Here is a 12,377-nt window from a genome sequence, read left to right as displayed (position 1 = left end):
AATCCATGTGTTTTCCGACAAGTCTGAAAAACGGCAACTAACTTGAGTAGGTCAAATCCAAATTCGACCTAAAAATGTCGGAAAATGCAGTTTTTCTGATTTGTTGAATAAATTTTGTATAGACCCCTTAGCGAACATCAAAAATTACTTGACAGCAGGATTGTTTCTGTCTTGATTTTGGGTGACCATCTTGTTTTAGGATGTAGAATCCTAGTTGCAACATTTGAAAGCTAGCTTTTCTTTTTTAACTTTTTTATTTTAATAACATTGGCCCGGTTATTTATTTATACCGCTTTAACACAGCCAATGCCGGATCCCACCCTGGAATTGTAAACGGGTCCTTCCTGGGTGGGATCTGGCATTGGACCCTATCTGCTGGTTCCCCCGACCTGGCAATATGCTGGGCCACTTGCCATAGTGGGGGGCAGAGGTGGCGCTGGGAGGTGAACTCATCTCCGCTCCGCCTCTTCCCTATGTAGTGACAGGTCCGGGATCTAACCCATTCACGCTGCCACTGACCCAGTATAAGATCCGGGAATAAAACTGCTTTAGTCCCCGGTTGAATTATCTGGTCAGGCGACCTGGGAATTCGACCATGGCCCTTTCACACCGCACACTGACCCGTGTCAACCCCGATACCGGGTTATTTGTGCGGTGTGAAACGGGTATTACAAAAACAATGAAATGGTCTTTTTAGCCAAGTCTACATAACCCATCCTTATGTTAATTTAATTTCCCTCCTTTCCATCTTTTCTATCTTGCATACTGTATATTGAGGGCAGAACTGGTGTCATGGTGACGCCTAAGAAAAATGAAACTATGTCTATTCCTCATTTGTATGCCGAGCGAAAGGTCAAGTGATGAGAACAGGTTTAGGCAACACTTCCCAAAAATGTTCAATCCCCCCCCCCAAAAAAACGCATCACAGTTATTGCATGGAGAATATCAGTGACAAGCAGGTGCAGTGAATGTATCATGTCTAAATATTAATAATACAGTTATATACTCATCAGTACAAATGAACCCGCTCATTGGCAGAGGGGTGTTGCAGGGTGTTTATAGCATAGTTGAATCCCCCTTCCTTTTACCTTGTAAACATTGTAGTTTAGGTCCAGGGTGAGTTGTCTCACTGGATTTACCCTTAGGGCATATATGACAGCATAGGGATACATCCTATTTTATACATAAATAAGCTGACCCAAGATCTTAATATAGTATAGAATTGTAAACCAATTTATCTTTTACTTAACATATTGCATTGTCTTACATACTGCTTACATTTTCCAACATTTAGATGAAAAAAAGAGGTCTAGAACCCACAGATGCCACGTTTACTGCTCTATTTAATGCCTGTGCTGAGTCACCATGGAAAGACTCTGGCTTACAGCAAGCATTGAAACTGCGAAAGGAATTGATGGATAAGAACATTAAACTTAACCTCATCACATATAACTGTTTCCTAAAAGTCTGCACATTGAGCCAAGGACTGCAAGGTAGCTTGGAGATATTCAAGGTGAGTCAGTCCTGTTTCAGTAATAGGGGGATATCCAATTACTCCCAGTCAATTACCGTGGCTATTTGTCTCGCCGGGGGCTATCCTATTGGCCCTGATAAGACGACGTGAGCTGCGGCTTATAGAGGATTTTGATTCACCTGCCTAAAGCAGGCAAAACCAAATCCCCGGAAACATAGGTTTCACTGAACCTGTGTTTTTGTGAGAAAATTTATTTTTTCCACAGGCGACCAAATTGGATAGCCAGTAAAAAAATAAAAAAATATATAGGTGAAAAATCGGGAAAACGTTTTTTTGCGCTTTAATGTTTCTTCTCAGGTAATTGGATACCCGCCATAATGTTATATAAAAATGTCTCATACTTATTAGTGTTCTCTGCTGCCTTCTCTGCTTCTATCACTATGATCCAATAATATAACATAATATTCTGAATAATTGTGACCACTGTGGTTGACACAATGTATTAAACTTGGCATTATTTCACTGTTTTAGTTCTCTGCTAAGGAGGACATCCAATAGAACAAGTAAAAGTTTTGATTTTATAACAAAATATAAATGACACACAGTGGCATGGTTTCAAAATGAACGAATACAGTACATATTATATACAGGCTTTGTCTCTGAATCTGGTTCCTCAAACTAACACAACTTTTTCATTCTCTTCAGGAAATTGTGCAGAATTTTCGTATTACCAATCCTGACACCTTCAACATCCTTTTTATGAGTTGTATAAAGGACAAAGATTTGGGCTTTCGCTATGCTCTACAGGTATGATGGCTGTGGGGGGATGAAGATTAAAAGAGATTAATTCATAAAATGCAATTGGCGCAATTTAATTATTTCTCTAACGTCCTAATGGATACTGGGAACAGTACTTTAGTACCATGGGGTATAGATCGGGTCTGTAGGAGCCGGGCACTTTGAGAAATTAAGTGTGTGTTGGCTCTTCCCCTCTATGCCTCTCCTGCAGACTCAGTTTAGAAAAATGTGCCCAAGGAGCTTGTTGCATTCCCCTGGAGCTCCAGAGAGTTTTCTTCAGAAATGATATTATTTTCAGGTGGTACTGGTTGGCAACCAGTCTACCTGCATCGTGGGACTTAGAGAGGGGGGGGGGGGGGGGGGACCAACCTCCTGAGGGTTAATGACTCTGTAATCCCCGCTGACAGGACATTAAGCTACTGAGGCTCTGTTTCACGTACCGTACTGTGTGTGCCCAGGCCAGCAGCGCGCCGCCACCCCCAACAGATGCTGAAAACAGACGACCGGTGCGGCGAGTGTTTACACCGAGTTCCCGGTTAGCGGGTCCCCGGTGTCATGTGGTGGCTAAAGGGCACGGCGGTCACCGGCTGCGAGCTACAGTGCCCACCGCGGACCCAAACACTGGCAGTATGAAGAGGGAAAAAAGCTTTCTTATTTTCTCATACATCCTAGAGGATGCTGGGGTCCACATTAGTACCATGCGGTATAGACGGGTCCACTAGGAGCCATTGGCACTTTGAGTTTGAGAGTGTGGGCTAGCTCCTCCCTCTATGCCCCTCCTACCAGACTCAGTTTAGAAAATGTGCCCGGAGGAGCCGGTCACAGCTGGGGGAGCTCTCCAGAGTTTCCCTGGAAAAGTTTTATTTAGAGTTTATTATTTTACAGGGAGGCTGCTGGCAACAGCCTTCCTGCTTTGTGAGACTAAGGGGTGGAATAGTGTCTGCCCTGCGGGGTGCGAGCCACTTACTCCGCTGACAGGACACTGAGCTCCTGAGGGGTCAGATCGCTCCCTGCCGCAGGGGATCGCTCGCCCCAGCAGCATGCCACCACCCCCTTACAGAGCTGAATAATCGGTGGCGAGGGAGTCACCGACCCCACACACCCCTAGCAAGCGGGGGGTCGTTGTGAAGATTGCAGCAGCAGGGTAGGAGCGCAGTATTAACTGCGCTCTGGGAGGCTCAGCGGTACATGGTGGGGCGCCCTGAGCCAGCGCTACACCCTACACAGGTCTCTCAGCCTGTTGGGGTCCTCGGATCTCAGCGAGCACGCAATCCTCAGGCCAGTATAATCAGTGGAAGAGCGGGAAGACAGCTCCATTTTGGGGGCGGAGCTTCTCCTCAGAGCGGACCCAGCAGCGTTCAGCGCCATTTTCCTGCCTGCACAGCGCTGATCAGGAGAAACAGGTCCCTCCACAGCAACTCCAGCTATCTGTAAACGGTACCAGGGGTTGTAGAAGCTAGGGGAGGCTGCAATACGACTGTGTATCCTATTAAGGTGCATAGTCAGCTCTGACAAGGGGTCTCCCTTTGGTTAGAAGCACTGTGTTTGGATTGGCTCCAATCTCTGTCTCTCTTGCCATTCTTGGGGGGGGAAACTGTCTGCCCTCCCCTGTGTGTGTGTTTGGTGGTCTCCTTTAGCTATGTCCAGGGACACTGTGTCATATGCTGCGGAGGATATGTCCTCCCAGGATGATCCCATTCCATGTAATCAGGATAGCACTGGTTTAGCACAGATTCCAGCAAGGGAATCTGAGTGGTTTTCCTCTATCAAATCTTGGATTTCTCAGATTTCAGACAGGGTTGCAAGTAATGAATCTGCAACCCAGGTATTACAGAACTCTATTGCAGTATGGCCCGATTTTGGTACCTCAAGACGCTCCGCTATATACCCCCACAAACATGTGCTTGTTCATGTCATGCAAGATGACACGGATACCGATTCTGACACCACAGACGGTAATGGGGATGTGTTGCGGGGGTCTGCTTCTCTTGCAAAGGGGGTGCAATTGATGATAGAGGCTATCAGGGATGTGTTGAATATTAATGATGCCACACCTGAGCAGGTTGAGGAGGCTTTTTTTCACTGAAAATAAAAAAAAGCCTCGCTAACCTTCCCTGCGTCAAAGGAATTAATTGCTATACTTGAGAAAGCATGAGAAAAAGTTCCAGATCCCTAAAAGGGTCCAGGTGTTGTTCCTTTTCCCTGAGGAGGATAGCAAAAAAATGGGAAAACCCGCCAATTGTTGATGCATTTGTGTCCAGACTCGCAAAAAAGGTGGTTTTACCTGTTCCAGGATCTACCGCCTTAAAGGAGCCGGCTACTTGAGGACTTCGATACGATGGATAAGGGTGATGTTGAATTGTTTTTGCGTAACATTCAGGATTCAGCAGGTTTTATGGTAGAATCCATGAAAGACCTGGGTTCCATGGCTGCGGGAATCTCTATAATGTCTGTTTCAGCTCGTCGGGGTCTGTGGCTGCGCCAGTGGTTGGCCTACGCGGAATCCAGGAACAGTGTGGAGTCCCTACCCTACACAGGTCAGGCTCTCTTTGGGGAAGCTTTGGATGCATCGATATCCACGGCTACAGCGGGTAAGTCTCCGTTCTTTCCCTCAGCTGCACCTGCTCCGAAGAAATCCTTCTCTTCATCAGCATCACAGTCCTTTCGGCCTAACAAGCCTAGAAAGGCCATACCATACAATACCTTCTTTAGGGGAGGTCTAGTTAAATCCAAGAAACCAGCTGCTTCAGGTTCCCAGGAACAAAAGCCTGTTTCAGGTACGCCAAAGTCCTCCGCATGACGGCGGACCGCGCGGCCTGGAGGTGCACCCAGTGGGAGCGAGGCTCAGACAGTTCAGTCACTTCAGGGTATCGTCCAGCCTTGATCCCTGGGTGATAGATATTGTGTCCCAGGGATACAGGCTGGAATTTCAGAATCTCCCTCCACCGATTTTTCAAATTAGGCTTGCCAGTTCTACTGGCAGACAAAACTATCTTACTGTCCAGAAGTTGGTGGAGGCACAGGTCATTGTGCCAGTTCCTCCTCATTTGCAAACCACAGGTTACTATTCGAACCTTTTCGTGGTACTGAAACCGGATGGTTCGATTAGGCCCATTCTGAACCTAAAAGCACTGAACCCCTTTCTAAAGGAGTTCAAGTTCAAAATGGAGTCTCTCCGGGCGGTGATATCAGGTTTGGAAGAGGGGGAATTCCAGGTATACCTCCACATTCCGATTTGGCTGCTGCATCAGGCTTATCTCCGTTTCGCATTACTGGACTGTCATTTCCAGTTCCAGGCCCTGCCATTCGGCCTCTCAACAGCACTGAGGGTGTTCACCAAGGTGATGGCAGAGATGATGGTTCTCCTCCGCGAACAAAGGGTGAACATCATTCCATATCTGGACAATCTGCTGATAAAGGCATCGTACAGGGAGAAGCTGTTGCAGTCCATTGTTCTCACAACCCACCTACTCAGACTCCACGGTTGGATTCTGAACCTTCTAAAATCACATTTGGAACCAACCCAGAGGTTGTCTTTTCTGGGGATGATCCTCGACACTGAGGTGCAGAGGGTGTTTCTTCCACAGGAAAAGGCGTTGGTGATAAAAACAATGGTCCGGAATGTCCTGAAGCCAGCCCGGGTGTCGGTTCATCAATGCATTCGCCTTTTGGGAAAGATGGCGGCCTCTTACGAGGCTCTCCAGTACGGGAGGTTCCATGCTCGGGCTTTCCAACTGGATCTCCTGGACAAGGGCCGGATTAAGCCTTGGGGGGGCCTGGGGCACTTAACACAGGGGGGCCCTGGTGGAGGGGGAGGGTGTGTATTAGATTGTGCATACTTCCTGACATGACCCATTCGGGGAGGGAGAACTTTTTCTCCCCCTGGACGTCCCTTTTAATATATGATTGGTATCACATATGTTGACCAATTTAATTGATAAAAAAAGGTATTTCAACAAAAATGATTACAATCATAAATTAACAGGGAAGTCCAGGTAGAGAGCATTTTGTCCCTCCTGGAATGGGTCATGTAGGGAGGTATGGATTGTATATATTAAATATAAACCAATGGTGTATATCAGATTTAAACTAATAGTTTAGGTACTGTTTATATCTCCACCTAATAGAGAGACAACTATTTTATAATGTTTGCCTGTAGTGGAACAAAGACAAGTTAAACAACCTTAAAATACACATAGAAAAAGAAAATCTATAATTTATCTTGCAAAAATGCAATAGCAGCAGCCTCTGTACTACTAACACATTGGGACAGGACTCGGGAGGATGCTTTGTGTGTGTCTTTTGAGACATGAACGCTCTCATTAGATAACAGGTTACACAGGACCCTGACACCTAGCAGGAGGAGGAGAAGCTGGAATCCCTGGGTCAATTACAGCTTTCTCCCCTCGGCTATCTCTCCTCTGGTCAGGAAGCTCTGTTGGCATCTCATGAAACCTGATACTCCTGTATCTCTGCCTGCAATGCATACTGTCCTTCTCACATCCTGGTAGCCTGGTTCTGCTGCTGCACAAGAGGGAGAGCTAGTGATGTCAGTGTGCTCTGGCTGGGGGGGCCCTTAAAAGAGGGGGGCCCGGGGTACAGTATGCCCTGCATCCCCCCCTTAATCTGGCTATGTCCTGGACAAGTGGTCAGGATCTCATCTCCACATGCACCAGATAATTCATCTGTCACCAAAGGCCAGGATTTCACTCCTCTGGTGGCTCCAATTGCCTCACCTTCTGGAGGGCCGCAGGTTCGGGATTCAGGACTAGGTCCTTCTAACCACGGATGCGAGCCTTCGGGGCTGGGGCGCAGTCACTCAAGGGGAAACCTTCCAAGGAAGTTGCTCAGGTCTGGATGCCGGCCTGCCGATCAACCTCCTAGAACTAAGAGCCGTCTACAACGGTCTTCTTCAGGCGGCCCATCTTCTAAGAGATCGGCCATTCAAGTACAGTCAGACAATGTAACGACGGTGGCTTACATAAACCGACAGGGCGGAACGAAGAGCAGAGCTGCAATGTCAGAGGTGACGAGAATTATCCTCTGGGCAGAAAGACACACGCTGACGCTCTCAGCAATCTTAATTCCGGGAGTAGACAACTGGTAAGCAGACTTCCTCAGCAGACACTATCTCCATCCAGGAGAGTGGGGTCTCCATCCGGAGGTGTTAAATAACAGACCTTTGGGGGTTACCCCAAATAAATATGATGGCTTCTCGTCTCAACAAGAAGCTTCAACGCTATTGTTCCATGTCGAGGGACCCGCAAGCAGTGGCAGTGGACGCCCTGGTGTCTCCGTGGGTGTTCCAGTCGGTGTACGTGTTTCCACCACTTCCACTCATTCCAAGAGTTCTAAAGCTTGTAAGGAGAACAAGAGTTCAAGCGATCCTCATTGCTCCAGACTGGCCACGGATGGGCTTGGTACGCGGACCTTCTGAATCTCTTGCAGGAAGAGCCGAGGCCGCTTCCTCTTCGGGAGGATCTGCTGCAGCAGGGGCCGTTCGCCTATCAAGACTTACCGCGGCTACATTTGACGGCATGGGAGTTGAGCGCCTGATACTTGCTCTGAAGGGCATTCCGAAGAAGGTCATTTCTACCCTCATGCAGGCTAGGAAAGGGGTAACGTCTAAGCATTACCATCGTATTTGGAATAAATATGTCTCTTGGTGTGAGTCCAAGAAGTTTCCTAAGGTGGCGTTTCAACAGGGACGGTTTCTCCTCTTCCTGCGAGCAGGTGTGGATATGGGCCTGTGGTTGGGATCTGTGAAGGTCCAGATTTCATCCAGGTCCATTCTCTTCCAGAAACAATTGGTTGCCCTCCCTTAGGTTCAGACCTTTTTGAAGGGAGTTCTGCACATTCAACCTCCCTTTGTACCGCCTACGGCGCCTTGGGACCTTAACGTGATGTTGCAGTTCCTCCAGTCGGACTGGTTTGAGACTCTACAGGAGGTTGAGGTTAAATTTCTTACATGGAAGGGTGTCATGTTGTTGGCCTGCTAGACGTGTGTCATAATTGGGGGCTTTGTCCTGTAAAAGCCTTATTTGATCTTCCATGAAGATAGAGCTGAGCTCCGAACACGTCAGCAGTTTCTTCCAAAGGTTGTGTCGGCATTTCATATCAACCAACCTATTGTGGTGCCAGTGGCTACTGACTCCTCAATTTCGTCAAAGTCCTTGGATGTTGTGAGGGCTTTGAAAATAAATGTGAAGAGGACTGCTCGTCACAGGAAATCGTCCTGTATGATCCCAAGAAAATTGGGTGTACTGCTTCAAAGCAGACTATATCTCGCTGGATTAGGTTCACTATCCAGCATGCATATTCTACGGCAGGATTGCCGTGTCCAAAATCTATTAAGGCCCACTCTACTCGTAAGGTGGGGTCTTCTTGGGCGGCTGCCCGGGGTGTCTCGGCGTTACAACTTTGCCGAGCGGCCACTTTGTCTGGGTCGAACACGTTTGCTAAGTTCTACAAGTTCGATACTTTGACTGAACTTCAGATCATCAGAGGCCAATCCGTTTTGCAGGAGCCTCCGCGCTCTCCCTCCCGTTCTGGGAGCTGTGGTACATCCCCTTGGTACTAATGTGGACCCCAGCATCCTCTAGGACGTAAGAGAAAATAGGATCTTGGTTACCTACCGGTAAGTCCTTTTCTCGTAGTCCGTAGAGGATGCTGGGCGCCCGCCTAACGCTTCGTTTTCCTGCAATCGTTATCTGGTTTAGTACAACTTTGTTTAGTTATGTACTGCATTGTTACTAGGTAAGTAATGTTTCAGCAGTTGCTGAATGTTTCAAGCTAATTAGCTTGATGTGCCTTGTATGTGTGAGCTGGTATGATTCTCGCCACTATCTGTGTTAAATCCTTCTCTCAAAGATGTCCGTCTCCTCGGGCAAAGTTTCTAGACTGAGTCTGGTAGGAGGGGCATAGAGGGAGGAGCCAGCCCACACTCTCAAACTCTTACAGTGTCAATGACTCTTTGTGGACCCGTATATACCCCATGGTACTAATGTGGACCCCAGCATCCTCTACGGACTACTAGAAAAATGGATTTACCGGTAGGTAACCAAAATCCTAGTACACCGATATGTATGTGTAAAATCGTGTAGCCAGTATAATTATTACTGTAGGGGCCGCGCGCCATTGAAGGGGCGCGGGTCTTCCCAGAGAGCGAGACCAGCGGTTAAAAGGGGACATTTCCAGCTGCTGCTGACTGAAAGGCTGCCTAACAGAGCTCCTCCACAGGCCCTGCTGAACACCAATAGTACTGGTACCGGGGTTATAGAGAAGGGGGAGCAATCAGCGGTGATTCACTGCTGCATCTACTGTTTATCTATATTTATTATTTCCAGCTTGTCTGGATATTGTGTGCTGGTCCAATTCCTCTCGGTGTCACTCCAGTGGGGCTGTCTGGGGTGCAGGTGCTGTCTCAATGTTGTGTTGTTACTGCACTGTATTTCTCATAACTCTGTTTGTTTCTGCAATAACATGTCTGGTGGAAAAGGCTGTGTGTCCTTCATGTAAACTAAGTTTACTCCCTCACCAGACGGTCTCTTATGTGTAATCAATGTTCCATACCCTCTCTGGTACCAGAATGGTTAAAATCTATCAAAAACATGATTCATAACATAAATGCAACTAGACTAGAGTGACAGTCCCTAAACAGTCGGTATATAATATGTTTATTTAAACTGCTGGCCTCAGACATGCTCCTCAGCCCCCTCTGTTGCTCTCACATAAACGCTCACCTCCACAGATTCTCCAATCTGACTCTGATACTGAGTTACCAGAGCTGGATGAGGGGGAAATTGACATGGAAGAGGACAATGTTCTGTCCCCGGGTGCTGAGGCCCTGATATAGTCCATTAGGGATTTACTCAACATACCGGATTAGGAATCAGAACCAAAAGAGTCATTATTTTGTTAATATAAAATCCTTGGCTACCTTCCCTGTCTCTAAGGATTTAAAGTCACTTTCCGGGGAGGCATGGGTCAATCCTGACATAAGTTTCAAGACCCCCTCAGCGGTTATTGAATTCCTTCCCTTTTTCCTTCTGTGGACAGAAAAATTTGGGAAACTCCCTCGGCGGTGGATACGTCATTGTGCAGACTGTCACACAAATGGCATTACCTGTACCTGGGGCTATCTCCCTCAAGGACCCTACTGACCGCGAAATTGAGACTACTCCCAAATCCATATATTCTGTGGTGAGCTTTGCTCAGAGACCCACTACAGCATGCGGCTGGATTTCGAGGGCCATGGTAAAATGGTATGATAATCTTATACAAGGCTTTGACTCTCTCCCTCAGTAGGACGTCATGACACTACTGCATTATATCCAAGATGCTGCTAACTTTATGGGTGAGGCTATTAAAGAATTGTGTCTCATCAATAGCGGTGCTATGGCGGTCTCGACCTGCAGGGCCTTTTGGCTGCGACAGTGGTCAGTGGATGCTGATTCCAAAAAAGGCGTAGAGAATCTTCCTTTTACAGGCGAGGCCTTATTTGGGGGAGAACTGAACAAATAGGCAACGGCGGGGAAGTCTACCTAAGAAACCTATCTGCCATCTGCTGCGCCTCCTGCTAGATGTCCCTATCCCGGGCCTTCTCTGCAGTCCTTTTGTTTGGCCAGATTCAGGGGCAGAGCCAGAGGTGCCTCAAATGCTTCTAGAGGCAACAGAGGTAAGTCCCGTTGGTCCGCAGCTGCTGCATCCCTGGACCAGACCTCTGGATCATCTGTCACTAAGCCCTCCGCATGACTGTTGGCCCCAACAGCAAGGCGACTTTCAGGTAGGTGCTCGCCTTCAACACTTCGGCCGTGTGTGGGCAAAATCCTGCCAGTACCCTTGGGTGAGGGACCTCATATCACAAGGGTACCAGTTACAATTTCGAGAGCTAACTCCTCTCAGATTCTTCAAGTCAAGTTTACCAGCTTCACCTGTAGCAAGGGTTACCTTGCAAGACGTCATACCAAAGCTATTGCTAACATGGTTTCTCGTTCCAGTGCCTCTCCTGTCTCAGAACAGGGGCTTTTATTCAACTCTATTTGTTGTACCGGAAACGGACGGTTCGGTACGCCCAATACTGACCCTCAGATCTCTGAACCCGTACCTGCATGTGTTCAAGATGGAATCCCTAAGGGCGGTGGTCTACGGATTGGAGGAAGTGGAGTTCCTGGTAATCTTGGATATCAAGGATGCGTATCTACACATACCTATATGGCCTCCTCATCAGGCTTACCTGGACCGCCACTTCCAATTTCGGGCGTTACCTTTTGGTCTTTCCACAGCTCCAAGGGTGTTCAGTTCCCTATTTGGACGATCTCCTGATAAAAGCTGCGTCCAGAGAATGTCTGCTGCACGCATTGCTTACAGACCATGGGTGGATCCTGAATTTGCAGAAGTCTCACCTGAAACTGTCACAGAGACTTCAGTTCCTAGGTATGATACTGGACACAGAATCTCAGCAGGTATACCTTCCCATGGAGAAGGCCTTGGCAATCCAAGCTATGGTTCGCTCTGTCCTCAAACCTCGCAGGATCTCTGTCCACCTTTGCATTTGTCTACTGTGCAAGAGGGTGGTCCCATATGAGGCAATCCAGTACAGCAGGTTCCATACCCGCCATTTCCAACTGAATTTACTGAACAAGTGGTCAGGGTCTCGCCTACACATGCATCAGCTTGTGTCTTAATCACCAAGAGGCCATCTCAGCCATATTCATTCCAGGAGTGGACAACTGGGAAGCGGACTTCTTCAGCAGGCACGACCTCCATCCGGGGGAATGGGGCCTTCATCCTCAGGTGTTTCAACAGCTGGTTCACCGGTGGGGCTGCCCGCAGGTACACCTGATGGCTTCCCGTCTCAACAAGAAGCTCCGGCGTTTCTGTTCCAGAAATGGAACAGAAAAATTGCATCCCCAAAAAGGACTGCACTTCTCTTGGGAGATTCCATTATTAGAGGAATACATCTGGGAAATGCAAATGAAGTAGAGAAACAAGTAAGGTGCTTACCTGGAGCCACAGCTCCAAGGGATAAAGAGCGCATGCTAAGAATTGTGAAGGCAGCAAGAAAAGATGGGGAGGTGGATGTCATTGTCCACCTAGGGACAAA

General features: G+C 47.8%; 1 protein-coding gene across 4 annotated transcripts in view; it reads left to right on the top strand.

Annotated features, from left to right (window-relative positions):
* Positions 1-12,377, top strand: part of PTCD1 (pentatricopeptide repeat domain 1) — a 115,920-nt gene that overhangs the window by 73,194 nt on the left and 30,349 nt on the right. For all 4 annotated transcript variants that reach the window (XM_063934161.1, XM_063934162.1, XM_063934159.1 and 1 more), the window contains 2 exons: positions 1,295-1,513; positions 2,180-2,281. In XM_063934161.1, coding sequence (XP_063790231.1) covers positions 1,295-1,513; positions 2,180-2,281 — 321 coding nt within the window. The remainder of the gene's footprint in view (positions 1-1,294; positions 1,514-2,179; positions 2,282-12,377) is intronic.

This window comes from Pseudophryne corroboree, chromosome 7 (genome assembly GCF_028390025.1).
Source record: "Pseudophryne corroboree isolate aPseCor3 chromosome 7, aPseCor3.hap2, whole genome shotgun sequence".
NCBI lineage: Eukaryota > Metazoa > Chordata > Amphibia > Anura > Myobatrachidae > Pseudophryne > Pseudophryne corroboree.
The sequence above is the reverse complement of the archived record's forward strand: the minus strand, read 5'-3'. Positions and strand labels throughout refer to the sequence as shown.